General features: G+C 42.4%; 1 protein-coding gene across 1 annotated transcript; it reads left to right on the forward strand.

Moving 5' to 3' along the window:
- Positions 1 to 2,388: 2,388 nt before the first annotated feature.
- Positions 2,389 to 20,777, forward strand: ETNPPL (ethanolamine-phosphate phospho-lyase). Its single transcript, XM_090036722.1, has 13 exons — positions 2,389 to 2,544; positions 4,797 to 4,915; positions 5,098 to 5,257; positions 7,605 to 7,679; positions 9,651 to 9,744; positions 11,029 to 11,145; positions 12,962 to 13,044; positions 14,299 to 14,524; positions 15,693 to 15,847; positions 17,208 to 17,297; positions 17,660 to 17,790; positions 18,324 to 18,379; positions 19,132 to 20,777. The coding sequence occupies exons 1-13, from the start codon at positions 2,393 to 2,395 to the stop codon at positions 19,261 to 19,263; spliced, it is 1,590 nt and encodes a 529-aa protein (XP_089892848.1). The 5' UTR covers positions 2,389 to 2,392; the 3' UTR covers positions 19,264 to 20,777.
- The last annotated feature ends 1,911 nt before the right edge of the window (positions 20,778 to 22,688 follow it).

Consider the following 22,688-nt stretch of genomic DNA (forward strand, 5'->3'; position numbering starts at 1 on the left):
CCCCTCCGGGACCTCAGCGCTTCTCCAACTATTCTTCTTAGCTCGTTGAAGTTTGCCCTCCTAAAATCTAGGGCCGCTGCCTTACTGCATGCCTTTGCCACCTTGCGCTGGATGGTGAATTCCAGCAGGCGATGATCGCTGTCGCCCAGGTGGTCGAGCACCCGCAGCCCCCTCACCAGGTCATCATCCGTGGCCAGCACTAGGTCCAACAAGGCGTCTCCCCTGGTGGGGCTGTGCACCTCCTGGGTTAGATGGAGGTCCTGCACTCTGGCCAAGAACTTACGTGAGCGTTCAGATATGGCTGACTGTTCTTCCCAGCAGATGCCCAGGAAGTTCAGGTCCCCCATGACTACACATCCTTAGCCTTCACTACCTTTGTGAGCTGACCCAAGAATTCCTGGTCAAGCTCTTCTCCCTGGTTGGGAGGTCTGTAGTAGACTCCCACCGTTAAGTCTCTTTCCCCTCAACTGCCTTGTACTCTAACCCAAAGCACTTCAGAGTGCCCCTCCCCTGACTCCTTGCTAATTGACGAGGATGTGTATTCCTCCTTAATATAGAGCGCCACGCCCCCACCTCTCTTTCCTATCCTGTCCCTCCTGTACAGCCTATAGCCCTTGACATTCACCGCCCAATCATGCGTTGTGTCCCACCACGTTTCCGTAATCCCCACTATGTCCGGGCTGGTGTCAGCCAGCAGGAGGGTGAGTTCCTCCTGCTTGTTACCCATACTACGAGCATTTGTGTAGAGGCATTTGAGGCCTCCTGTGGGTGTGTGTACTGACCCCCTAGTCCCAGCGTTACCCTGGCCCCTATCTCTTACCTGTTTATTCGCTTCGCTCGTTGGTCTGGGCTGGGCTGTAGTTGTGGGTGCTGTTTGGTCTGGCAGTCTGATGTTTCCTCTGCCCTCATCTTCCCCTTCCCCCGACGAGCCTAGTTTAAAGCCCGCCAGGGTATTTGCCCATTTCAGAAATCCTGTTCACTCAGGTAAACAACATGACATCAGTTATATGTATAGGTAGGGCTCCACTGGAAGAGATTTGCCAGCATAACAATTGAATGGGGCTGTGATATTGATGATGTTTCCATACTGGTACCGATGCAATTGTAGCATTCCAAAATGCTTTTTCCAGCATAGTTTATTCTGTTCAGGACACTGATATAAGCCATAACTAGTACAGATGCCCCTTTCCTGGCATCAGGGGTGTTGGTTGTAGCCGTGTTGGTCTAAGCATGTAGGCAGACAAAGTTCTTTGGGTAAATCTGCTATCTTTTATTTCAGATATCTCTTATTTCTAAAATAGTTGGAAACATTCTTCTTTGCAAGCTGTCGGGGACAAACACGCTTCTTCAGGCAAAGCTTATCACTGTTTGAGGGCCTCATACCTATAGCAGAATACTTTTACCAACTAATCCAGTCAAATATAGGCCAGTTTCAAGTTCAGTTTCTGAAAATTTTCCTTCCTGGCTGTGACAGGTAGAGAATTTCCTTTTATTCGGATGGAAGCATATAGATCCTGGGTTCAAAGACAGCAGCCTGGGCTGAGCTGGGGAGGAGGGAGGCAACAATTCATGCACGGGGCTAAAGTGAGACCTAACACCTGATCTTTACCTCCTCAAAATAGTGTGAGGACACATGAATTCAATGTTGGCGAAGCAAGATGACAAATTCCATTTGGATTCCAGGTTGTTATTTTGTATGTATTTTGGAGGTACGACTGCAGCAGTGGCAGCACCTTTGCAAAGGCCCACAGTTATGGATCAGCCCCGTCTTGGCAAGCGCAGTGCAAACAGGTAACAAAACCATGGTCCGGAGGGATTTTCCTGCCCTTTAGATTAAAACATTGATTAGACGTAGTTCCCTAGGAGCAGAGGGGTTCAGGGGCTAAAATGCAATTTCCTTTGAATTATGTCAGCACAGAAAGACCCTTCGGTGTGGTCCGGCCAAGCCATTCTAATACTAAAATAGCACTTCCCCGCTTGAAATCCCTCTTATGCTGAGGTAATTCAACCTCACTGCCTGAGTCCATAAATCATAAAAGGAAATCATCCACAGAAGTAGCAGCCCCTCTGGCAATGTTTAACAGGCCTTTCCGAGGGAAGGGCCGAGCTGCAATGCCAAGAAGAGCCCTCTGGTTAATTCGGGAAGAGGGTTCAACCCCTTGCTAAGGACAGACAGGGCTCAAAACCCGGGAGTGGGACATTTGCAGGGGAGGGTGGAAGGCAGAGGCCCTGGTACGTGGTGGCGAGGGTGGGGGAGGAGGGAGGATGGCTCCTTGCTGAGGGGACGGTGCAAAGTCTAGCGGGAGGTTGTGCCAAGCAGCTGCGACGGGGGCGGAGGCGGAGGGGGAGGAGGGCTTTGGCAGCGGCTCGGCCGTGCGGGGATAAAAGGAAGATGAGGCACCGGCCAGGCACCAGCAGGCTCCAGGGGCAGGGCAGGGCAGGCGGGGACGACGGAGCCGGGCACGGAGCAGGGCAGCGCGCCATCACCATGAGCGAGGCGTACAGCAAGGCGGAGACCCTGGCGCTGCGGAGGAAGCACATCGGGTGAGCAGCGGGCGGGAGAGCGGGGGCGCCTGCGCGCGCCGCGCCCGGCCAGGGGCAACGGCAAGGGCAAGCGGGGAGATGTGGGCGCGCGCGCGCGGGTCTGTGTGCCCAGGTGCGTGCAGATGTGTGTGTGTGACGTGTGCAGATGTGTGTATCCTTGTGCATGTGTGTGTGTACCTGTGTGTGTGTCCATGTACGTGGGTATGTGTGTGCAAGTGTCCATGTGTGCATCGGCCTGTAAGCATGTGTACGTGTGTGGGGGGGGGTACATGTGTCTATGCGGGTGTGTATGTGTGCACATATGTGCGTACGTGGGCATGTGTCCGTGTGTATGTGCGTGCAGGTATCCATAAGTGTGTGTGCATGTGTCCGTGTGTGTATGTGCATGTATGTGTCCATAAGTGTGTGTGTGTGCATACATCTGTAAGTATCAGTGTGTGTATGTGTGTGTAAATGTCCATATGCACATGTGCCTGCAAGCGTGTGCATATGTATGTGTGTACGTGTGTGTGTGTGTGTGCAGATATCCATAAGTGTGTGTGTATGCGTGTGCACGTGTCCATGCATGTGTGTGTGTGTGGGCAGGTATCCATAAGTGTGTGTGCATGTGTATGCGTGTGCATGTGTCCATAACTGTGCGTGTGTGTGCGCGCGCATGTATCCATGCAGGTGTGTGTTCGTGTGTGCGTGTGTCTGTACGTGTGTGTGTGTGCATGTGTCCACATGTGTGCGTCCCTCTGCTCCCCAGGGTTTCCTGTCCCCGTAATTCCCATGCAGTTGCAGCCGGCACCTGCACCTGCACTAGATGCACAGTACCCAGCCTCACTTCTTCCACCCCTTGTAGGTGCCCCCTACCTCTTTCAAACAAAGCTTCTCTGCAGACTAGAGCCCTGTAAGCAGAAGGCCTCCCTCAGGGAGCTGCTGTGATTTTTGTCTGCTCAGGGAATGTCAGCAAGGCCTGAACTCTGCCCTTGTCCCAGAAGCACAGGGTCTCCTGCAGGGAAGTCACCAGCCAGTACTGAGTAGTAGTAGAGAGGGGAAATGTTGCCTAAGGACTCAGTACAAACAGCTGCTCTTACAGATCATATGGAGGCACTGGAAGTAACTAATAATGCTCTGTGAAACACAAATGGAGTAGATAGCTGGAAAGCAGAACTTCACAGTTTTATTGCATCTCTACTGGAATTATAAATATATACCTCTTGAGTGTCTATTGACAAGTTCTGGGATTGGCATCCCTCCAGGATTTCCCTGCAGTCTCCAGGAATTAGATATAAATCTCCAGGAGGCTGCTGAGAGTCACCCAGGAGATAAATGATAGGGCATGCATTAAAATAAATATGAAATGTGGAATCTGATTTATATAGTAGTCCAGTGGGTTTTTATAATGTAACAGTAATGTGTATATGCCTTCCTGATATAACGGCATTGATGTCATGGGATGAAACCTCCCAGAATAGCTTCAAAGAGAGTTGGCAAGCCTATTGACAACATTTCACAGAAGCAGGACATTAGCTGCTGTGGCAGGTTAGGGTGTTAGGTCAGTGTTGTGTCAGGGTTGATGGTAGATCTTCTGTGAAATTTAGACTGTGGTTGTACGGGGTGGTTTGGATAGGGGTGATACTGCCTCAGGCAGGGGGTTGGACTAGATGCCCTATGGAAGCCCCTTCCAGATGCCTTTTGGAGGTCCCTTACTACCTTTGTTTGACTACGTCATCAGTAGGCTTTGGCCAAATAATACTGCACATTGCGCCAAGCAGCATCTCAGCAGGGCAGTCAGTGGGTTACTGATGGAAGAAAGAAATTGGTTCTAAAGTTAAAATTCTGAACAACCTAATCTGATTTCCATAGAGTCCGTTTGATATTGATTCATAATGTGTGTGAAACAACAGGACTCCATCCTGCAAACATGCCCAGATATCCAAGGATACAGTATGATTTGCGTTCCACTGGGCTCACATGGAATCACTGATACCTATTGGGATACGGACACAGGGCTTGAAAATAACCTCACTAAGGGCCTTTCTGTTCCCCTATTGAAGTCAGTGGATGCCTTTGCACTGATTTCAATAAGAGCATTTGTATTTTAAGCAAAATACAAATACAGTTATATCTTTTCAACTGCATGGCAGAAAAAAAGATTTGTGTCTGCTTCACAGACATGTCCTAAAATAGAGTTTTCTAAGTGGAGAAGTCAGAAACTCCCTCAAGATTCTGAAGAGCTTATAATGTTGTTTTATACTTTTTTTAAGGCCATCATGCAAAGTTTTCTTTGCTAAGGACCCTCTCAAGATAGTGCGAGCTCAGGGACAGTATATGTTTGATGAAAATGGAGAAAAATACCTGGACTGTATCAACAATGTTGCACATGGTAAGTTGCTTAGTTCATAATAGTGCCTGGATTTATTTCTACCCCATTCAAAAACAAACAAAACAGAATACTTTTCCCAAGAAGTCTGACAATGCTAAACGTAGGAGTGTTCCCCAACTGTGTTTCAGATTGAGTTAGAAATTATTACTTGCTAGTAAGTATTTATAATTTGTCTTCTTCAGTTGGCCACAGCCATCCAGATGTCATAAAGGCTGCAGTGAAACAAATGGAATTGCTCAACACAAATTCCCGATTCCTCCATGACAACCTCGTCCAGTATGCCAAGCGACTTACTGATACCATGCCAGAAAAACTCTCTGTCTGCTACTTTGTTAATTCTGGGTATGTCTGAAGTATTTTTCATTGCCATTATTTTGTTTCTGTAAACAAGGATAGTGTCTGGTTAACGCAAGCTCACATTTTAAGCCTTGTAAAAAGTGTTTAATAGAAGTGATAGAAATGTTTTTGTTGAAATTTATTTTCAATAGTGCCAGGCCAGAGGTTTTGGGGTTTCTTTTGTTCAGGGTAAAAAAAAGGTCCTCTGAGGAGTTTACAACCTCATGTTGGGTGTATTGCCTGAATGCATAAGAACTGGAAAGTGTAACTGATCTTAATGAAAAGTTAAATAGACTAGTCTGTATTCTGTGTTTAGGCTGAATGGTATGCAAAACTAGGGAAATAAACATTAGGAAAGGTGAAAAGTAAACTACTTTACCTTAAACATTTTGTTAGCTCCACTGATCCACAGGAACACTGAAAGGCAAGGCATTTTTAAGAAGCTCAACTTAAATTTTCAAGTCATTTTTTGCCTAAAATTAAGTGTCTAAACCTACACATGGATACGTGAATAAAAGAGGCAAGATTTTTCAAAGGTGATGCTCACCGGAAACGTCTATTGTCTTTAGAGTGTGTATGCATGTATCCATGTCTCATGCTGACCAGTGCATCTGACAATCAGATTGTGTTGGTTATTTTATTGTTATATTTAAATATATCTTCTCATCCCCAGAGGCTCTTCCTCCAGAACAAAGTTAATATAGGGAAAGAAATCTGTGAAGCTGCTAATTGGGTCATAATAGTTTTGCGGCTCTAGCCTGTCATATCTGTCTCCAGGCTATTGTTCAGGCACTTCATCCAGGCACAGAAGTTACTTTTTAAAATTAAAGAGCAAATTATAGAGAGAGTTTATCATTTACTGCTTCCCCTCATTAAACAGACATTTCAGGAGAAACGCCAGAACTAGAAAATCTTTGCTTCCTCACCATTTCACCCTGTAAGTAATGGAAAACTATTTAATTTCATTCAAGTAACCTAAAATATAAATTACATGTTCCAATGTATTTCTAATCCCAGATTTAAAAAATATATACATTGCACCAGTTTTATCCCTGTCATAAATCCCTGAAGTTTCACTTGCCTCGTGGGCTGGTCCTTCAGTGTCTGATTGGTTTTGCCTAATGGAGACAAAATACTGGTCTAAAACTTGCTAACTATGAAGTCAGTGACAGATCTCATATTGATTTTATGAGGAGCAAATTTGACCCACTCTCCAGAAACTTTAAACCAATGACAATCCATGTCTGTAAAGACCAAAGGAAACGACAGGAGCAAGAGTAATATTAAGAATATTTCTCCAAATAACTCAGTGTTTTTAGAATTGGAGAGAGAAAGAGGGAGAGGAAGAAATATTAGCATTCAGCAAAGAAATATACCCAGTTCTGGCTAGGAGGTATCTGTTGATCACACTTTGTTTTCTAAATTATTTCATGTATCATGCATTCTGTTTTTATCCAGCAGTCCTTACAAAACTTGCTAAATGGAGACCTTCCTTCCTAAGTTTAAGCAGATTTGTGAACCTGTATCTCTCCCTATGAACCCGTCAGTACCTGTCTCTGAATATGCCTCAGTGCTCTTATAGTGCAGAGGGAGAATATACACGTATCTCTAGTAGATGAAAGCCTTTTTCAGTCATATAACAGCCCCCATATTCTCCCTTTTACACATTTTAAAAGACCTATTTCTTGTGGTACCAGTGAATGGATCATTGGTGTGAGGAGGTTTCCTTAGGTTTTATAGGAGTTTGCCTTCCTTTATACAGGTCTGTTCTGTTTGCGGTCTTTACTGACCCACAAAAGAACTTTTGTGAGCCTCTTTACAGACTGTTTGATATATACCTGCTGGTTAAAAAGCACCTTTCAGTGCTAAAAGAGATTGCTGGGTTCTCAAGTAGACTTGGGTTTTCATCTGTGCTGCAAGGCACCAGGAAGGATCCAGTCCTTGTGTAGGCTGGAAAGCTGTTGGGGCCTTTACCTTTAAGATGGGTAGCAGTCACATTGTTCTTCCGGCTGCTAGCCCTTCTATGGAATGGTATGATGTATACAAAGAGGAGGTAAGTGCCCACAAGCAACCAGAGCTACAGGATTACAGGAATAAAGCATCCCTTTGTTTCTTGCATATACAAAGAGCTTTTTTTCCTTCTTATGTGGTATTTACATCAAGAATCCAGCATTCTAATCTGTATAATGACAATAGGGTCATTCTGTGCTGATTGTTTATTTGTATCCTTTTGTTCCACACCCCTTCTCTAGTTTAGCATAAACGTTTTGTTCATAAGAGCTTTCTAATTATCTCATCTGGGAGTTGAAATCTCTTTTTTGTAGAGTCCCCTAATGTATTTATTATTTTGTAGGTCTGAAGCTAATGACCTTGCTTTGCGACTAGCTCGGCATTTTAGCGGACATCAAGATGTGATCACCCTTGATAAGTAAGTCTGTAGTATGGCCTTTGTGAATGTAACCAGCCACTTCCAGTATCTTTAGACATGGATTTTAGCAAACATTATACAACTCTATCACATAGTCTAATGAAAGAACAGATTTAATTCTCAACCAGAGTAACACAGCACACTGGGTGCTATGAGTTCCTTCTTAAGGGTACCCTGGGGTGGTGTGTAGTATTAATGGTGGTAGGTGTGCAACACCTATGCATGATTTACAGGATAAACCCAGAGATTTCGAACAGAGTGGCATTGTGTCAAAAAGGTTCTGATCTGCTGCACACTATATTTTTTTGCAACAGAAAAATTACTGTGGCGTTTTTCTGCGGTCAGAAGAAGAAAGAAAGCCAAAATCTGGCATTTTCCGGGGACTGCCTTAAATTTAACAAGGGGCATCTTGAGGTCAAAAAAAGTTGAGAACGACTGCACTAGATGGGAAAGAAAGGAAATAATTTTCTTGTTCAGCATTAAGAAAAACAAAACAAAAAAAAAATGGAAAAAGCAAAACCCCTCCTCCTAGTCCACCTCAGATTCTCGAAAGTTTGGTGGTTATGACACTGACTTAGGAAACCTTGGGTCAAGTTCTGCCTATTTCAGGCTAAGGACTTGAACAGCAATCACACCTCAGGTGAGTGGTGTACCAACAGAGTTACTTTGGGAAGGACTCTGTCTCGCCAGTTGGAATGTTTTTCCATACATAAATAATTGTTCCTTGGGCTTGATAGATACTGGGGCACTCACCTGTGATGTGAGATATCAAGGTTCAAGTCTGTATAAATAAATAAATGTTCATTGTAGCGAAGTGGAACAGCTTGATTAGGGGAACTTGAGAGGACAGTCACTAGGAATGTGGGAGACTGATGTTCAAGGCTTTGGTCTGAATCAGGGAGAGCAAACTTGGTCTCCCACATCCCAGGCATATGCACTACTTAGTATCTCTTGGCTATTTTGGGGTGCATCAGAGTCTCTGCCTATCCCCCTAGGCTCCCTTATTCTCTGGGTTTTGACCAGAAATTCCATCCTTGCCAATACTAGTACACACATTCAGCACAAGGTTTTGGCTTTGACAGATCAACGTTTTCTGATGGTAAAAAAACTTTCCCTGAAAAAATCTTGACCAGGCATATCTTTATAGTTACAGTATAGAAGATTTCATTTCAAGTAGTGCTAATTAGTTGCTGAGAGGCAGCCTGACAAATACACTGCAAGCTGAAGGGTACAGACAGAAGTGACAATTTTCACCTGCTCTGGCCCCAGAAAGTACTCTATAGTTATGACCAAGCACAAGTGCAGACCTCTTTAAAAGGGCCTGATCCCGTGACAGTCTGAACCCCCAGGAATCTCATGCAGCCCAGTGGGGCTCACCTGCCATGTGGCAGAGTATTTCACGGGGGGGCTAGGGTATGTGTTGCACCAGACAGTACCACAGGGCATGTTGCATAGATGCCAGCATGCTGCACTGGGGAAGGGAGGGTGTGGCTCACAGTGTGTAACCAGTGTCTTGGCCACTCAAAAGTTGCACAGCTCTGGACTGGCACAATGTAAGAGCCCTTTAAGAGCACCCCTTATGCTTGTATCCAGCTTTACAAGAGTCTTGGATGCAGGCAACAAACTGTACGTGGTGTAGACAAATATGACCAAGGATGACTTACTCTCCAGCTGCTTTACAACCTCACAAAATCTTGTGAACTATCTTTGGAGTCAGTGTGGCTATACTGGCATTGGCTCATGACAGCCAAAAATCAGCTGATTCCAGTTTTGCTGTCACTGAAGCCAATAGCAAAATTCCCATTTTCTTCAGGTTTTGGATTGAGCAAATACAGATTGAAGAGGCCCCATGAGCACCACACCTAGATTGGTGGTAAATCTTATTCTGGTTCTGTTTGTGCATATGTAGCTGTAAATTTAGTTTTTCTGTAACCTTAGTGAAAATGATTTTGCATTTAACTCTTGTTGCAGTGCTTACCATGGCCATGTCACTTCTTTAATTGACATCAGTCCATATAAATTTAACCAGTTGGGAAAGGAAAGCAAAAAGGAGTTTGTGCATGTGGTAAGTGGTGTTTTATGTGTGTATGGGCAGAGGTTGTTTTTCTAAGTGCACATGAATTACACCCCTTTGTAAGTGATTCCTTCCCCCTCTGCTCTTGCATTTACTTCAGAATCTGCCTTATTTCCCCAAACTAATTTTCCATCTTCTCAGAGGACACATTCCTGTCAGTTTATGGCTATGGATGAAAATGAACAGAAATGTTTGCCTCTAGAGGCTGAATTCCCTCATGTTACATGAAGTCTAACATGATGTACTACACCAAGCAGTAAGATAATTTTGTGGTTTTAAAAAACAGTAAACAACTGTTGTGCAATTTAGAGCTTAATCTAGTTAAACCTAGAGAGCCCCACAATGTATAGCTTCTCAATTCCTCCAAAGTTTGAAGCATCATCTTTTTTAACATACAAATGTACAATACTTAAAAATCTGGATCTAAAGCAATGAGGTATCTGGAGTGAACTAAGGGAATGTCCAGTTATTTCTGTCTTGCCCTTTATCAACCTATATTTTTAAAGTACTGAGACAAAAAGACAGCTCCAGGCCAAAGTTTTTTTGTTTTTTTTTCCATCACTTGGGCAGGATAACATTTTCCCTCCATGTTGCCAATGTTCCCCAAGCTAGTCTCCCCCCATCTGCTATTCCTGTTCTTCTTTCCCTCGTTCCTATAAAGCTACCGAAACACTCCCCACAGGTTTGTAGGTAAGCAGCTCCACCTTTTCTCATGAAATAGGAAGTCAAGTGGTAGAGCACAGATTTCCAGTGGCAGAAAGGAATATGCATGTTTCTCACTGTCTGCAAGTGTACAAGCCAGCTAAGCCTGTGGATGGGAAAATTGGCAATGCTTGTGCCTGATGGGTCAAATAGAAAATGGGATGGAAAACACTTTGAAAAACTGTGCTCCATGATATCAGATATGTCTTTCATGGCCAGGCAGAAGCTCTCAGTCCTTTTAAGTTTGTGTAAAATATGTCTGATTTGTTGCATTAATCTGAACTTCATATGATATATGGACATACGAGAGACAAGAGTTTTTTGTGGGTGGTATTTTTTATTGGATTAGCTGCACAGTAGGGATAGATTTAAACAAACTTCTAGATATTACAGTACCCTTCCTCAGGTCTCTGGGAAGGAAGCAGGCATAGTAAATCTAAACAACAGATGGAACAATGGCTTGTGATATTTTTATACAATTACATCTCTTCTAAAAAGTACTGGGAACTGCCCAATAGAAGAGAGTATTTCAAGGCATCATGGATTTGAAATAAATCCTCTTGATACTTTTAGGCACCTTCACCAGATACTTACAGAGGCAAATACAGAGAAGATCATCTGGATCCAGCTGGTGCTTATGCTGGGGAGGTGAAAAAGATTATAGAAGAAACTCAGAAGAATGGGCGCAAGGTTTGTGTCTAGCTGGATGAATACTGAAACACAACATGTTGTAGGCAGAATGGGAATGGGGAAAAGGAGATGAAACTGACCTATACACTAAGATTTCCCCTCTTTCACTCCATTCTTCTGTCATAAGTTTTACATTCAAATGGTTCCATTTTCCCCTTGAATATTTTCAGGGCTTATGTTAGCCTCAATGAAAAATGCATGCAAGAATCAAGAGGACATAAGATTCATAAACAAGCAAATCGATCCAAAGTAGTTTAATAAATTAAAAATGTAAATATAAAAGAGTTAAATATAAGTGTAAGAGTTTGTCTTCTGTAAGAGTTTGTCTTCTGTAAATACTTGTAATATAGTCACACTTTCCAATCATGTTTGAGAGGTTATGATAATAGACTGAAAAACAGACAAACTTACACCTAGAAAAATAAGAGGTAATCGTGTTTCTAAATTTTCTATTGTACTCTTGCTCCTTGAGATGCTTTTATAATACTTCAAACCTTGTTGCTTTAAGTCAGGCACAAGCTGGTGATAACTGATAAGGAACATCTGTAAAGCTTTTTATTTAAAACCCATATTTATAAAGGTGTTTCGTGCAACAAGTCTCATTTTCAGAGACATTTAGGGTTTGATCTAAAGTCTGCTGAAGTCAAAAGGAAGACTTCAGTAGCTATTGGATCAAAAAATCCCATTAAGTCCAAAGGATTAGATCACCTGCCTTTTAGATTCTACAACAACTTTTTCTTTTATTTTACTAATACATAGTTTTTTCTTTTCTTCCTTTTTTCCCTCCTTTTGCCTATCTTCTTAGGTTTTGGTGACATAGACCTGTGGCAGGACAAGTTGTGGTAAAGGCTAAAGTCTCACATGCTTTGGGAAGCCTCGTACTGTTTGGCTGTAGTGTGCCTCTTCGAATGTAGTGTACGCTTCTTTACTGCTCGACCTTGTTTCCAGGAAGACTGCACTGTTCAGCTGAGATGGACCTGTTGAGGTTCAGGGAGGGTTGCACAAGCAATCCTTGTGTATGGGAACCAATCTGTTAAATAGCAGGCTTATGCTGACACTCCCAGAAGATTTGGGGTAAAACTGTATCTGTGCTGAATAGACACATAAACAAGAAATGTAACCTTAATATTCCAGTGATCCGATCAGCTGCTGTTGCCCTTCCTGACTTGGAATAACTTTCTTTTTTCATTCCTAGCAACTGGAATTACTTCACTTATAGAGTATATATCTTTTTTTTTTGTATTGTGAAGCGACACACCCTTGTATACAGCTTGCATAGTCATTTGCCTGAGGCAGGGGTGCCCAAAACTTAGCTTCAGGAATGGCCTAAAATGCAGACATCACATGCCTGCTTTCTCCCTGTGACTACGGTGAGAACAAAGCTGATCACCATAGGCTTATACTGATGGTGAGCCTTGTCACTAAGCAATTTCTGATTATCTGTTGGGGCAATGGCAAATGCCAATATAATATTTTTACTGAACTGTGCATGTGAACTTACAAGCACATCAAGTATCTATTTTATCTCCTGTTGATGCTAGTAGTAGCCTTTCCACTGGTATCAGTGGTTGCTTATTAAGCTTTGGGTATGGCCTTTGCATCCCTGATAGATTGCTGGTATGGCACTTGATACAGCAAATTTGGGCACCCCTGATGGTATCTTTTCCCATAGCCATTGACAGGAGTACCCAGCTCTCCACCCCAATATTTTTATTAAAGCAAGCCATGTTTTTAAACATTTCTTTCTATAACTGTTAGTTTATTTGTGAAGGCTAGATAAAGGAATGCTGCTCTTACCTGTACTTCTTTTGTATAGATTGCTGCCTTTATTGCTGAATCGATGCAGAGTTGTGGAGGCCAAGTAATTCCACCTGCAGGCTACTTCCAGCAAGTGGCAGAGTACGTACATGATTTGGAAAAGGCCTGGATGAGAAAGTAACGAGGGTCACTTGGAGAAAGGACTGGAGGGAAAGGCCCTCCCATGTTTTAACCGCAGTGGCTAGGATACTTGCCAACAGAAGCCAGAGATCTGAGTTATATCCCCACCCCCTTGCCCAAAGAGGATTTGAACCTGTATTTCTCTGACTTCCCTGATTATTACTCTAACCCTACCAAGAAAATATCATCCAAGGGCCTCTCCTGCACTCTTTTTGAAGCGGAGTCACTCGCCCTTGTGCATAATAACCATTGGATAAAAGGGGCAGAGAACAACACAGTGGGTAAGTTTCCACCTCAGTGGAAGCAAGGTTCTAGGCTAGAGCCTGCTCCCTTGCAGGGCACCAGCCATCTTGCTGAGTCAGACAGTTCTCTGCTGTATTCTCTTCTCCTGGCCCCATATACAGCCCTTCTTTTGCCTGTCCAGGAACCCAACTTCACTGGGGCGGGAGAAAGGGAGAGGAGTAGAGGGGGCTGGATTATGCCGGACTTGAGTCATGGCAATTAGAGCACTTTTCTGGGGAAATCAGAGATGTAGAGTCAACACCTCCCTCTCCCTGACCACCACCCTGAGACTCCAGTTTTCTGGGTGAGTGTCTTAACCTCTCTACTATTAAGGCCAAAACCTGGTTGTGCCCCCCTCCCAAGTGACACCATTTGTCATAGGTTTCTGGATCTGTCCCCTTTCTGGGCTTAGACACATGAACACAATGGTCACGGGTATATACCCAGCAAGTGCATAGCTTTATGTAAATTCTCAATCTATGCTGCACACTTATGCATCCACACTGCAGGGGTAATAGAATCACTGCTTCTGCTTAAGTGACATTTTTGGCACTTACCTGGCTAAAATGGTGCCATTTTTGCACACAGAGGGAAACAGAAATTTACCCTTAGTTTTGTTCTTTTTTGTCCTACTTTCTAAACACTAATACAGCTTGTGTCTCTTAGAGGGATATGTTTTTTAATATTAATAATTGAAGAACAACTGTACTTGATCTCTGTATCATCACAGAAAAAGCAAACTATTGACTTCAGTTCAAACACTGGCCATGAAAAGCGTTTGTGAATAATATTTTAAAGTCTGAATCATCTGCTTGATAGGGCAGATCTTAAGTCTAAAAATAAATTTCTGTAATATACTCTTTCTCATCCTGTGACTGGATACTGGAGACTCATTGCATGCTGTAACATTTGTACCATTCCTTTTGTTTTCAGATATGTGCATGAGGCAGGTGGTGTATTCATAGCTGATGAAGTCCAGGTTGGTTTTGGTCGAGTTGGGAAACATTTTTGGGCTTTCCAGCTACAAGGGGAAGACTTTGTACCTGATATTGTCACCATGGGAAAGCCAATTGGCAATGGCCATCCAATGTCTTGTGTTGTTACAACAAGAGAGATTGCGGAAGCCTTTGGTGCCTCGGGGTTAGAGTATTTCAATACAGTAAGTTTCCAGCTGAAATCTTTCCTTTTTTTTTCTCTTACAGTATTTCAGTCTGTACTTAGTGCAGTGGGGGTTAACCTGTTTAGCAGTCACACCACAAACTAGCTCCCCACCCTCCCCAGGTTCCATTCTGCCCTCCTTCCCCTGTCTGATCTGTTCTGATTTCTGCTTCCTGTCTCATCTGGTACTTTGTTACCTATCCCATCCCTGATCTGTCATGTGCCACACACAGAAGCTGCCTTTGCCACTTGTGGCATGTGTGCTGCAGGTTGGCCACCCTGACTTAGTGCTTATAAAAGAGAGTTGCGTTCATAGTGCTAGAAACTGTGAAGGCCAGATATTCAGAAGATATCTTCCCCCTCTGATACCTAAAATCAAGTGGCCAGGTTTTCAGAAGTGCTAAAAGTCCTATTAAACTCAGATTCTAAAGTGGCTCTTCATTTTTTATCAACTACAACCAAGGAATGATTCTGTATCAGGAACCTTTTGAAGTGTGCAGCTGTCAGAAATTCAGTCTTTGTTCAGGTGTGAGTCTTTGTGCCAATTCAGTCACTATGCCATGCTTCCCATTATGATTGAGTCATATCAGTAACAGTTGTGAAGTTCCATTACTTAAATTGAGCTTGTACCATATGGCTGAATTGTACATACAATCAGGAGCTTTGCAAAGCAGGACCAAATACAAATTATCCAAATTTGCAATAGTTAATGTTTAAAGAAGGAAAGAAAAGAAAAACATTATGTTCCAAACCAATTTATTAATAAGGATAAGTACAAAACCTCCAAAGAGATCAAAGATTAACCTATTGCTACCTGTTGCATGATTTATTGCATTAGTTTCTGAAACATCTGGTACTAGGCACTGCCTGTAGTAGGACTGGATGGATCTCAGGTTCAACACAGTAGGCTGATCCCTGTGATCCTAAGTGAATACAACCCGATATAATTGAGGACCAAAATTGTGTTTGTACCTGCATGGTTGAGAGAAGAGGGTTCTGGTTCCCATTGTCTTCCTGTGTAACAAAGCAGGGACTAAGTAGGTTTTCCCAAAGCCTCCATTTCTTTTGGCTTTTGTCACTGCTTGGAGAATGGTAGTGAAGCCACTGATGCAGAAGGTGTATCAGTGTTTTTTTTTCACTCTGTTTTCCCCATTTGCCTTTGCCTTCAGTTTGGAGGCAATCCAGTGTCTTGTGCTATTGGCTTGGCTGTACTGGATGTAATTGAAAAAGAAGATCTTCAAGGAAATGCCACACAAGTAGGAAATTACCTAATAGAGCTGCTGAATGAACAAAAGAGAAAACATCCTTTAGTGGGAGATATCCGGTAAGTACCTTGGGAACAATGAAAATGTATCCCTGACAGAATACTGATCAGAGAAAGAGTTATTATGCTAGCCCAGTAAATAAGAAATTGAGAACAAAAATGAAGAAGGTATAAATGGTGAACATACTCTGTTTTCACTTGTTTATACAAGCAAACAGATCCCTTACTACAGGAGTGGGCAAAATATGGCCCGCAGGCCAGATCCATCCTGACAACAGATTCTATCTAGCCCACAGGTGGACAGCTGCCAACTCACTGGATCTGGCCTTTGAGCGGCTGGCACTTCCAGCCGCCACATGGTGCTGGGTGGGTGGGAGGGACTGCTGGTGCCCAGCAGCATCAGCTTGTAATCTGATGGCATCAGCTATGGACCCAGGCAGGGCTTCCACTGCAGTGGGCAGGCAGCAGCATCAATTGTGAACACCACTGGTAGGTTCTGCATTGAGACTCCAGACCCTGCTGGTTGTATCCACAATTGATGCTGCTACTTCCTGCCACAGCAGAAATCCTCATCTGTGTCCACAGCTGAGCTTCAGGACTCATAGTGAACTACAGCTCTGGCTGGTTCTGGAGGAAGGGAGGGAGGGACAGGAGAGAAGAGAGACAGGAGAAAGAGAGACAGAGAGAGAGATGAATATAGCCCACAGCAGATCCTCAAAACTTATTAAGTGGCCTTCCCTCTGAAATAATTGGTTTGGGGGCTTTTTTTTCCCTCAGCCAAAACATTTTTCAGCAAAAATTCCAGTTCATCAGTGCTGTAGCATTAGTTTGAAAGCTGTTCCTTAGAAGGGTTTCTCAAGCCCAAGATGCAATTTTGATAAGGAGGACAAGATCCTCATGTACATCTTGAATAGGTAAAAGGCACTCACTACAATGATACCTGATTCAGAGGTGGAACTTGAATGCAGGTGTTTGCTATACCAGATGAATGGCCCGACCCAGCTATGGGCCATTATAGACTGAGGACATCATGTGTTTACCATGTTAAAAAATTCTTTCTTCAATGGAATGAAAATTTGGAAACCTCAAATTTACACAAGCAGAATTCTTTTCTGGCCAGTTTGTTTTGTATAGCTTTGTGATTTTAGACCTGCAGGATCAGGAGGAGGAAGCTTTTTTTCTAGCTCTCAAGTTACAAAGCAACTTGATTAAGCTATCTAAATTAATTTCTACAGAAATTGTCACGCTATGTGCCTTGCTCTGAAATAGGCCTTTTTCCAACAATTCCAGTGAGTGAAAAGCCAAAAGACCCTCCCTAAGTTTTCACGTCTTACGATCTTCAATATTGTCTATGTGGGCAAGAGAAGGGCTTGATTATTGGACAGTAGATATTACTTTTCTTTCTTCTCTTTTATCCTAGGGGTGTTGGTTTGTTTGTTGGAGTAGATCTTGTGAAGGATATACAGAAAAGGACACCAGCCACAGCAGAAGCCCTTCACCTTGTCTATAAGTAAATATTTCTTGAGTCCATCCTCAAAGTATACTGTAGTGATCTGAATCTAACTATTTACAAACCTCTTTTTTAATATGCAGTAATGGAAGACTTTAAATTGTTCTCTAGTAGATACATATACATAAAGCTCTAAGCTGAAACAAATGTACTCTTGAATATAGCATTAGAGAGCTCAGATGCCCAAACCCCAATCAAGTGTAAGCAGAGATGACTTCAGTGCTTCCATGGACTTCAGTGTAATTGAACCTGCTTATAGTATATAGTACATCTGTATTGATCTGACTTGTCTGATATATACATTTTAAGCTTGCAATAACTTGCATTCTTGTACATTCATCAATATCTCTTTTTTTAAACAGACTAAAAGAACGGCACATCCTCCTTAGTGCAGATGGACCCCACAGAAACATTCTGAAATTTAAACCACCAATGAGTTTCACTCAGGAAGATGCAAAGTTCGTAGTGGACCAAATTGATGCACTACTCACAGGTACCCATGCTTGACTTAGTTTTTCATTGCTCAAGTTTAAATGTGATTAGTTAGATCATGACTTCACATACAACTGCAAGCCTTCAGGCTACCTGTGATATGTGAGGACTGGGCCAGTACAGGATGACCCCAGAATGGAGGACACAGAAAAGCATCATTGCACTCTGCAGTCCTTACCTCCACTGAGTGATTATCAAAGAAGAGAATGTGGTGCAGTGAAGCTATGCCAGTTTTAAAAATATTTAAGTGAGAATTCTGTCTTTTTAAAGGTACTTCTATGAGCTGACCAGAGTTTAGATTTGTACAGGATAGTTCATCACCGCAGGCTAACAATCATGATACACTGACTGTATTTTCTGAAGACTTGCTAGGAAGGGTTAAATCATTCTTCAATGAAATTTATTATCTGTCTCTGTAGTAAATATGTCAACTGATAATTGGCATGTTTTAAAAAATCTAACAATCAGCTATTTATGACTACTTAGACAATGAAAATGTGAACACATTACTTTTCGTGGTATTTTATTCTTTAGAAATGGAAGAGGCAACTGGAAACAAGATACCTACAAATGTGCAGTGTAAAAGAAAAGTATGTAATTTTTTTTTGCTTGCTTCTCTTAAAGTAAAATAAACCAGTGTGATGCTACTGAAATGGGTACAAAATTATTTAAGAGCTTTTTCTCTGTTCTCCAATACTGATCTCAGTTACATCAGTGCAATCTGATAAGACTTTTTAAGTGCACACTTCTGAAGAATTGTGCAATAGAGACTGTCAGCTTGACTTGACATGCATAGCATAGTCAGATTTGTACAAATAAGGCAAGTCAGTATTTGAATATTGTGTATTGCTGAGTCAATCCACAAGTCAAGAACTTTTAATTTCACCAACTGATAATTTGCCTTTCTTATATCTCTTGATATAAACATGCAAAAATGATGCCGTGATTATGCTTCCATTCAATGCCTTTGAATGACCAATCAGCATAACTGACCTTTGACAAATCATATAGTGTTAGACATAATGCACTTAAAACATGCATATTACTGGCTTGCAGAGCCTGTACTAAGTGCATTTTCCAAGGGTTTTTAGAATTGCCTGGGAGCCATAATGTAACTTCCCATTTGCAGCGATCCTATGGTAATGATTATTGTAGAGTACCATATGCAGAACCTACATCTCCTCAAACATATCTGTACAAAATTGAAGTAACTCCATTCCATTAAGTAGAGATAATCTATATTATAAGAAGAGAATCTGACACACCATTTTCAAATTATAAAGTCAAAGTCCTGATTAACAGTTGATAGGAATTGTATTAATTGAAATATTATTTGTTTCAGACTAATGAGGGGAATCTCCAGTCAGACTGTCTTGGTGAAAGCGTCAACCATATCAATGGAAATGCCTGCAGACAGGAAAATGGCTTCTACACTGATAACCATGTTGTGCCTTGTAAAAGGATCAGAACCTGAAGGGGGAGTTTCCTTAGATCATTGTGTGTGTGTATATATTTTTTTAAAGAATGGGTGGATATGTGCAATAGTTCCTGTTATACTGATTTAATTGGGTCTCAGTCTGGTCTTCCTATAAAAAAAAAAAGAACTCCAGTTAGCTTCATTAGGAGTTTTAAAATGCATTTTCATGTACATAAGTAGTAGGGTCAGGCCCTTAACTTGACATGAATAAGTATCTGATAAAATTATCATTTTAACCAGCTGGAGCCAATTTGGGGCTTTATGTAAGTAGATGCAACTCCAGTGAATCTGTGGAGATGCATGTGTTGCTTTGCCTGAATCTGGTGTGTGTTAGCCATAGCACCAATCCTGTTAAATCTTTTTTTTAGAACTATAACACTATATTTGAAATTTCAATGTGCAATATTGAGATGTTAATTATTTTCCATGTTTTAATGGCTGATATTATTACAAAGTTTGACTCGCAACTCACTGGAAGATCATTTGTATCCTATGAACTGGGTCCTCAGCTGATGGGAACAGAAGCCAATGGAGCAGCACTGAGTTTCTATCACCTGAGGATCTGGTCCTATTATATGGATATATGCAAGATGCAATATTTTCATACTCAGTATCCAGAGAGAAGAATTTAGATCGCAATTTTCTACAAAGCAAATTTGTTAAATTTTATCCGTGGCAAGTGGTAATCTGAGGAAAACCTGATGTGAAAAGTCTGCTTAAAACCAAAAGCACTTCTTTCTGGGCACAAACTACACAGGTAGTTCTTTTAAAAAATCAGTTCCTTTCATTTAAAGGTAAAGGTATTTTAAAGGTCAGATTTCCAGAAGTAACCTCAAATTGCATGAGGGTTTTTAGATGCATCAATGCTGTACTAGGGTCCTAGGAATTAGTGCCTTCTCCTTTTGAAGTGCTGAATACCATTAACTCTTACTGCAGTCAAAGGACCTTAACGGTACCATGTACCAGACAGAATAGGCCTTAACTGATACAATAGTAAAAAGGTTGATCCACACAATAGTAAGACAGTGAAAACATAGGCATCAGGCAACATTATCTTGCACCAAGTTTCCACAAGCATAGCTCAGATGACGTCCCTTTTGGTGCTAAACCTCTCACATCAGACACTTCAGACTTGCTTTATGTTTCTGGCAGTATGGATTATGCATTACAGTGTCTGAATGTTAAAATCTGACTGGATTTCTTACATTTTAGCATATGTATAGCTAAGATTTATGGAAGAGGGTGAGGTTTTTTTTAAAATGGGTTTTAAGAAGTTGACAAAACACAGCTTTATAATAGTCATGCACCAAGTTTTCCTATTTTATACTTGCGGCTAATGACTAAATATCTGACTGAAAATTTAGAATACAATATCTAGTTTTATACCTTTAACTATTGTTTATATTAATATTGGCATTTCCTATGTGAACTTTTCTGATGCCACTGAGTCAGCTCATTATCTGTTTACTACTCCTTAATTATTCCAAAAATTGAAACCATTTGAAAGTCAAGCTGTTGTTTGTGTTTTGAATTGATTTATGAATTCTTTACTAAACACACAGTTAGTCAATTATGAAAGTAATATTGGGTTTAGTGTTTTGGCCTGTTCCTTTACCATCAACCCCAGTTTGAAAAGTTAATAGTTATATACAACTACTGGCAGCATAAAATATAACATGGCTGTTACCTAAATTATATATTAGTTATGCGTAGTTGTCTATGCTGAGATTTAAAAAAAGAGAGAGATGTGGGGGGATAGAGACACCTTTCTAGAACAACCAGTTTTTAAAACAGTTCTCTAAAAGCAAAACTCTTGTCCTACATCTTTCTATGTCCTACATCTGTGCTAGGCTAATTTTAACATGTAATGGGTATATTCCGCATGACTGTGACTAACAATGCAAGGGTCTGATTCTGCAAACACTTAGGCCTTCTTTGCATGAGAAAGTTACATTGATATAATTTCAGATTTTTAAGCCAATTTACTATATAACCAGCACTAACCCCTTGTGTGGACGCTCATATTTAAAGATCAGAGCAGTTAAAATGTATTCTCAATTGACTTATACTACACCAAAACACCCTGGTTCAACCAAATAAATATCTATAAAGAGGGAGTTGCCCTACTTTCAGTTTTCACTAGAAATAGGCTATACAGTCTACTGTCCAGCCACCTGCTAATATCTATAGTTTGCAAACAAGCAAACTGCCAGGGATCTTCCTGCTTAAAGGCATCCTCTCCATCTGAAACACCAGATATACCTGAGGAAAGAAGCCTAGATAGGGTGACCATAATAATTGAAGAGAAATCCAGTACATGGGGTGGGGCACCAGGGGTTGGGGCCTAGCAGGACAACATGTTATGCATACACTGTTCCCCCCCACCTCCATTCCTACAGCTCCCAGGAGTGGAGCTAGGCAGGACACATACACACAACTTCGACCCCACAGCTCCCAGGAGTGTTGCTGGGCAGGACACACACACAGAGACACAGCCCCAACCCCGCAGCTCCCAGGAGTGGGGCCAAGCAACAGCTCTGCAGCTCCTTCTCCTCCTGCCCCCCAGCCCCCCAACTATACTGGGCAAGCAACTCTGCTAACAGCCCAGCAGAGTCCAGACCAGGGAGCAGCCCATTGGCTATGCTCCCTGGAGAAAATGGAAGAAAAAGTCCTGCGTTGGCCTGAACCCACCTGCATGTGCCCAGCTTCTGATTCAGGAGCCAAGCACATGAAGGTGGGTTCCCACCAATCCTGGATTTTTGCTTCAATTTTCTTGAATGGCTGGGGCACTGAGTCAGCCTCCAAAATCTGGGACTGTTCCGGCCAATCCAGGACGTATGGTCACCCTACGGTCCATCAAGGTTAAGGACACATCTGCAGTCAATCTGGGGCGGTCACCAGACTGGAAGGGGGCAGGGCTTACAGTGTATATAAACTCAGGGCCTGAGCCTACGCAGCCAGTCTGGCCCTGGAGGTGCAGGGGAAGGAGATCCAGAGCAGGAGGGGCCAGGAGATCTCCTAGCTAGGACAGGTGCTACGCTGGAGGAGGCAAGCACACTGCTGCTGCCTTGCAGAGGAATGTATGGGGGAAGCCCTGTTGTACAGACAGGTAGTCGCTGTTTATGTTCGGACGCAGAGCAAATTGGTGGGTGTTATAGACAGAGAGCTTATTCCTTGATTATAGTTTATACTGGTGCTTTGAGATTGGGGCTAGTAGGGGTGGTATGGAGGTCCCAGCCATGCTTGAGGGCATGAGAGTATCTGGAGCACTGCCATGGATCAGGGGCTTGAGACATAGATGGGACTTGAGCCTTATAGGGTCACAGCCTAGGGAAGGACTGCATCAGAGCACATCTCAAGCCACATCGGGGCAAGGGGCCCACATAATAGAGGGTCAGGGGCCTAGACAGAGCCACAAATCA

This window comes from Crocodylus siamensis, chromosome 2 (genome assembly GCF_052110815.1).
Source record: "Crocodylus siamensis isolate JL-2025a chromosome 2, ASM5211081v1, whole genome shotgun sequence".
Lineage (NCBI taxonomy): Eukaryota > Metazoa > Chordata > Crocodylia > Crocodylidae > Crocodylus > Crocodylus siamensis.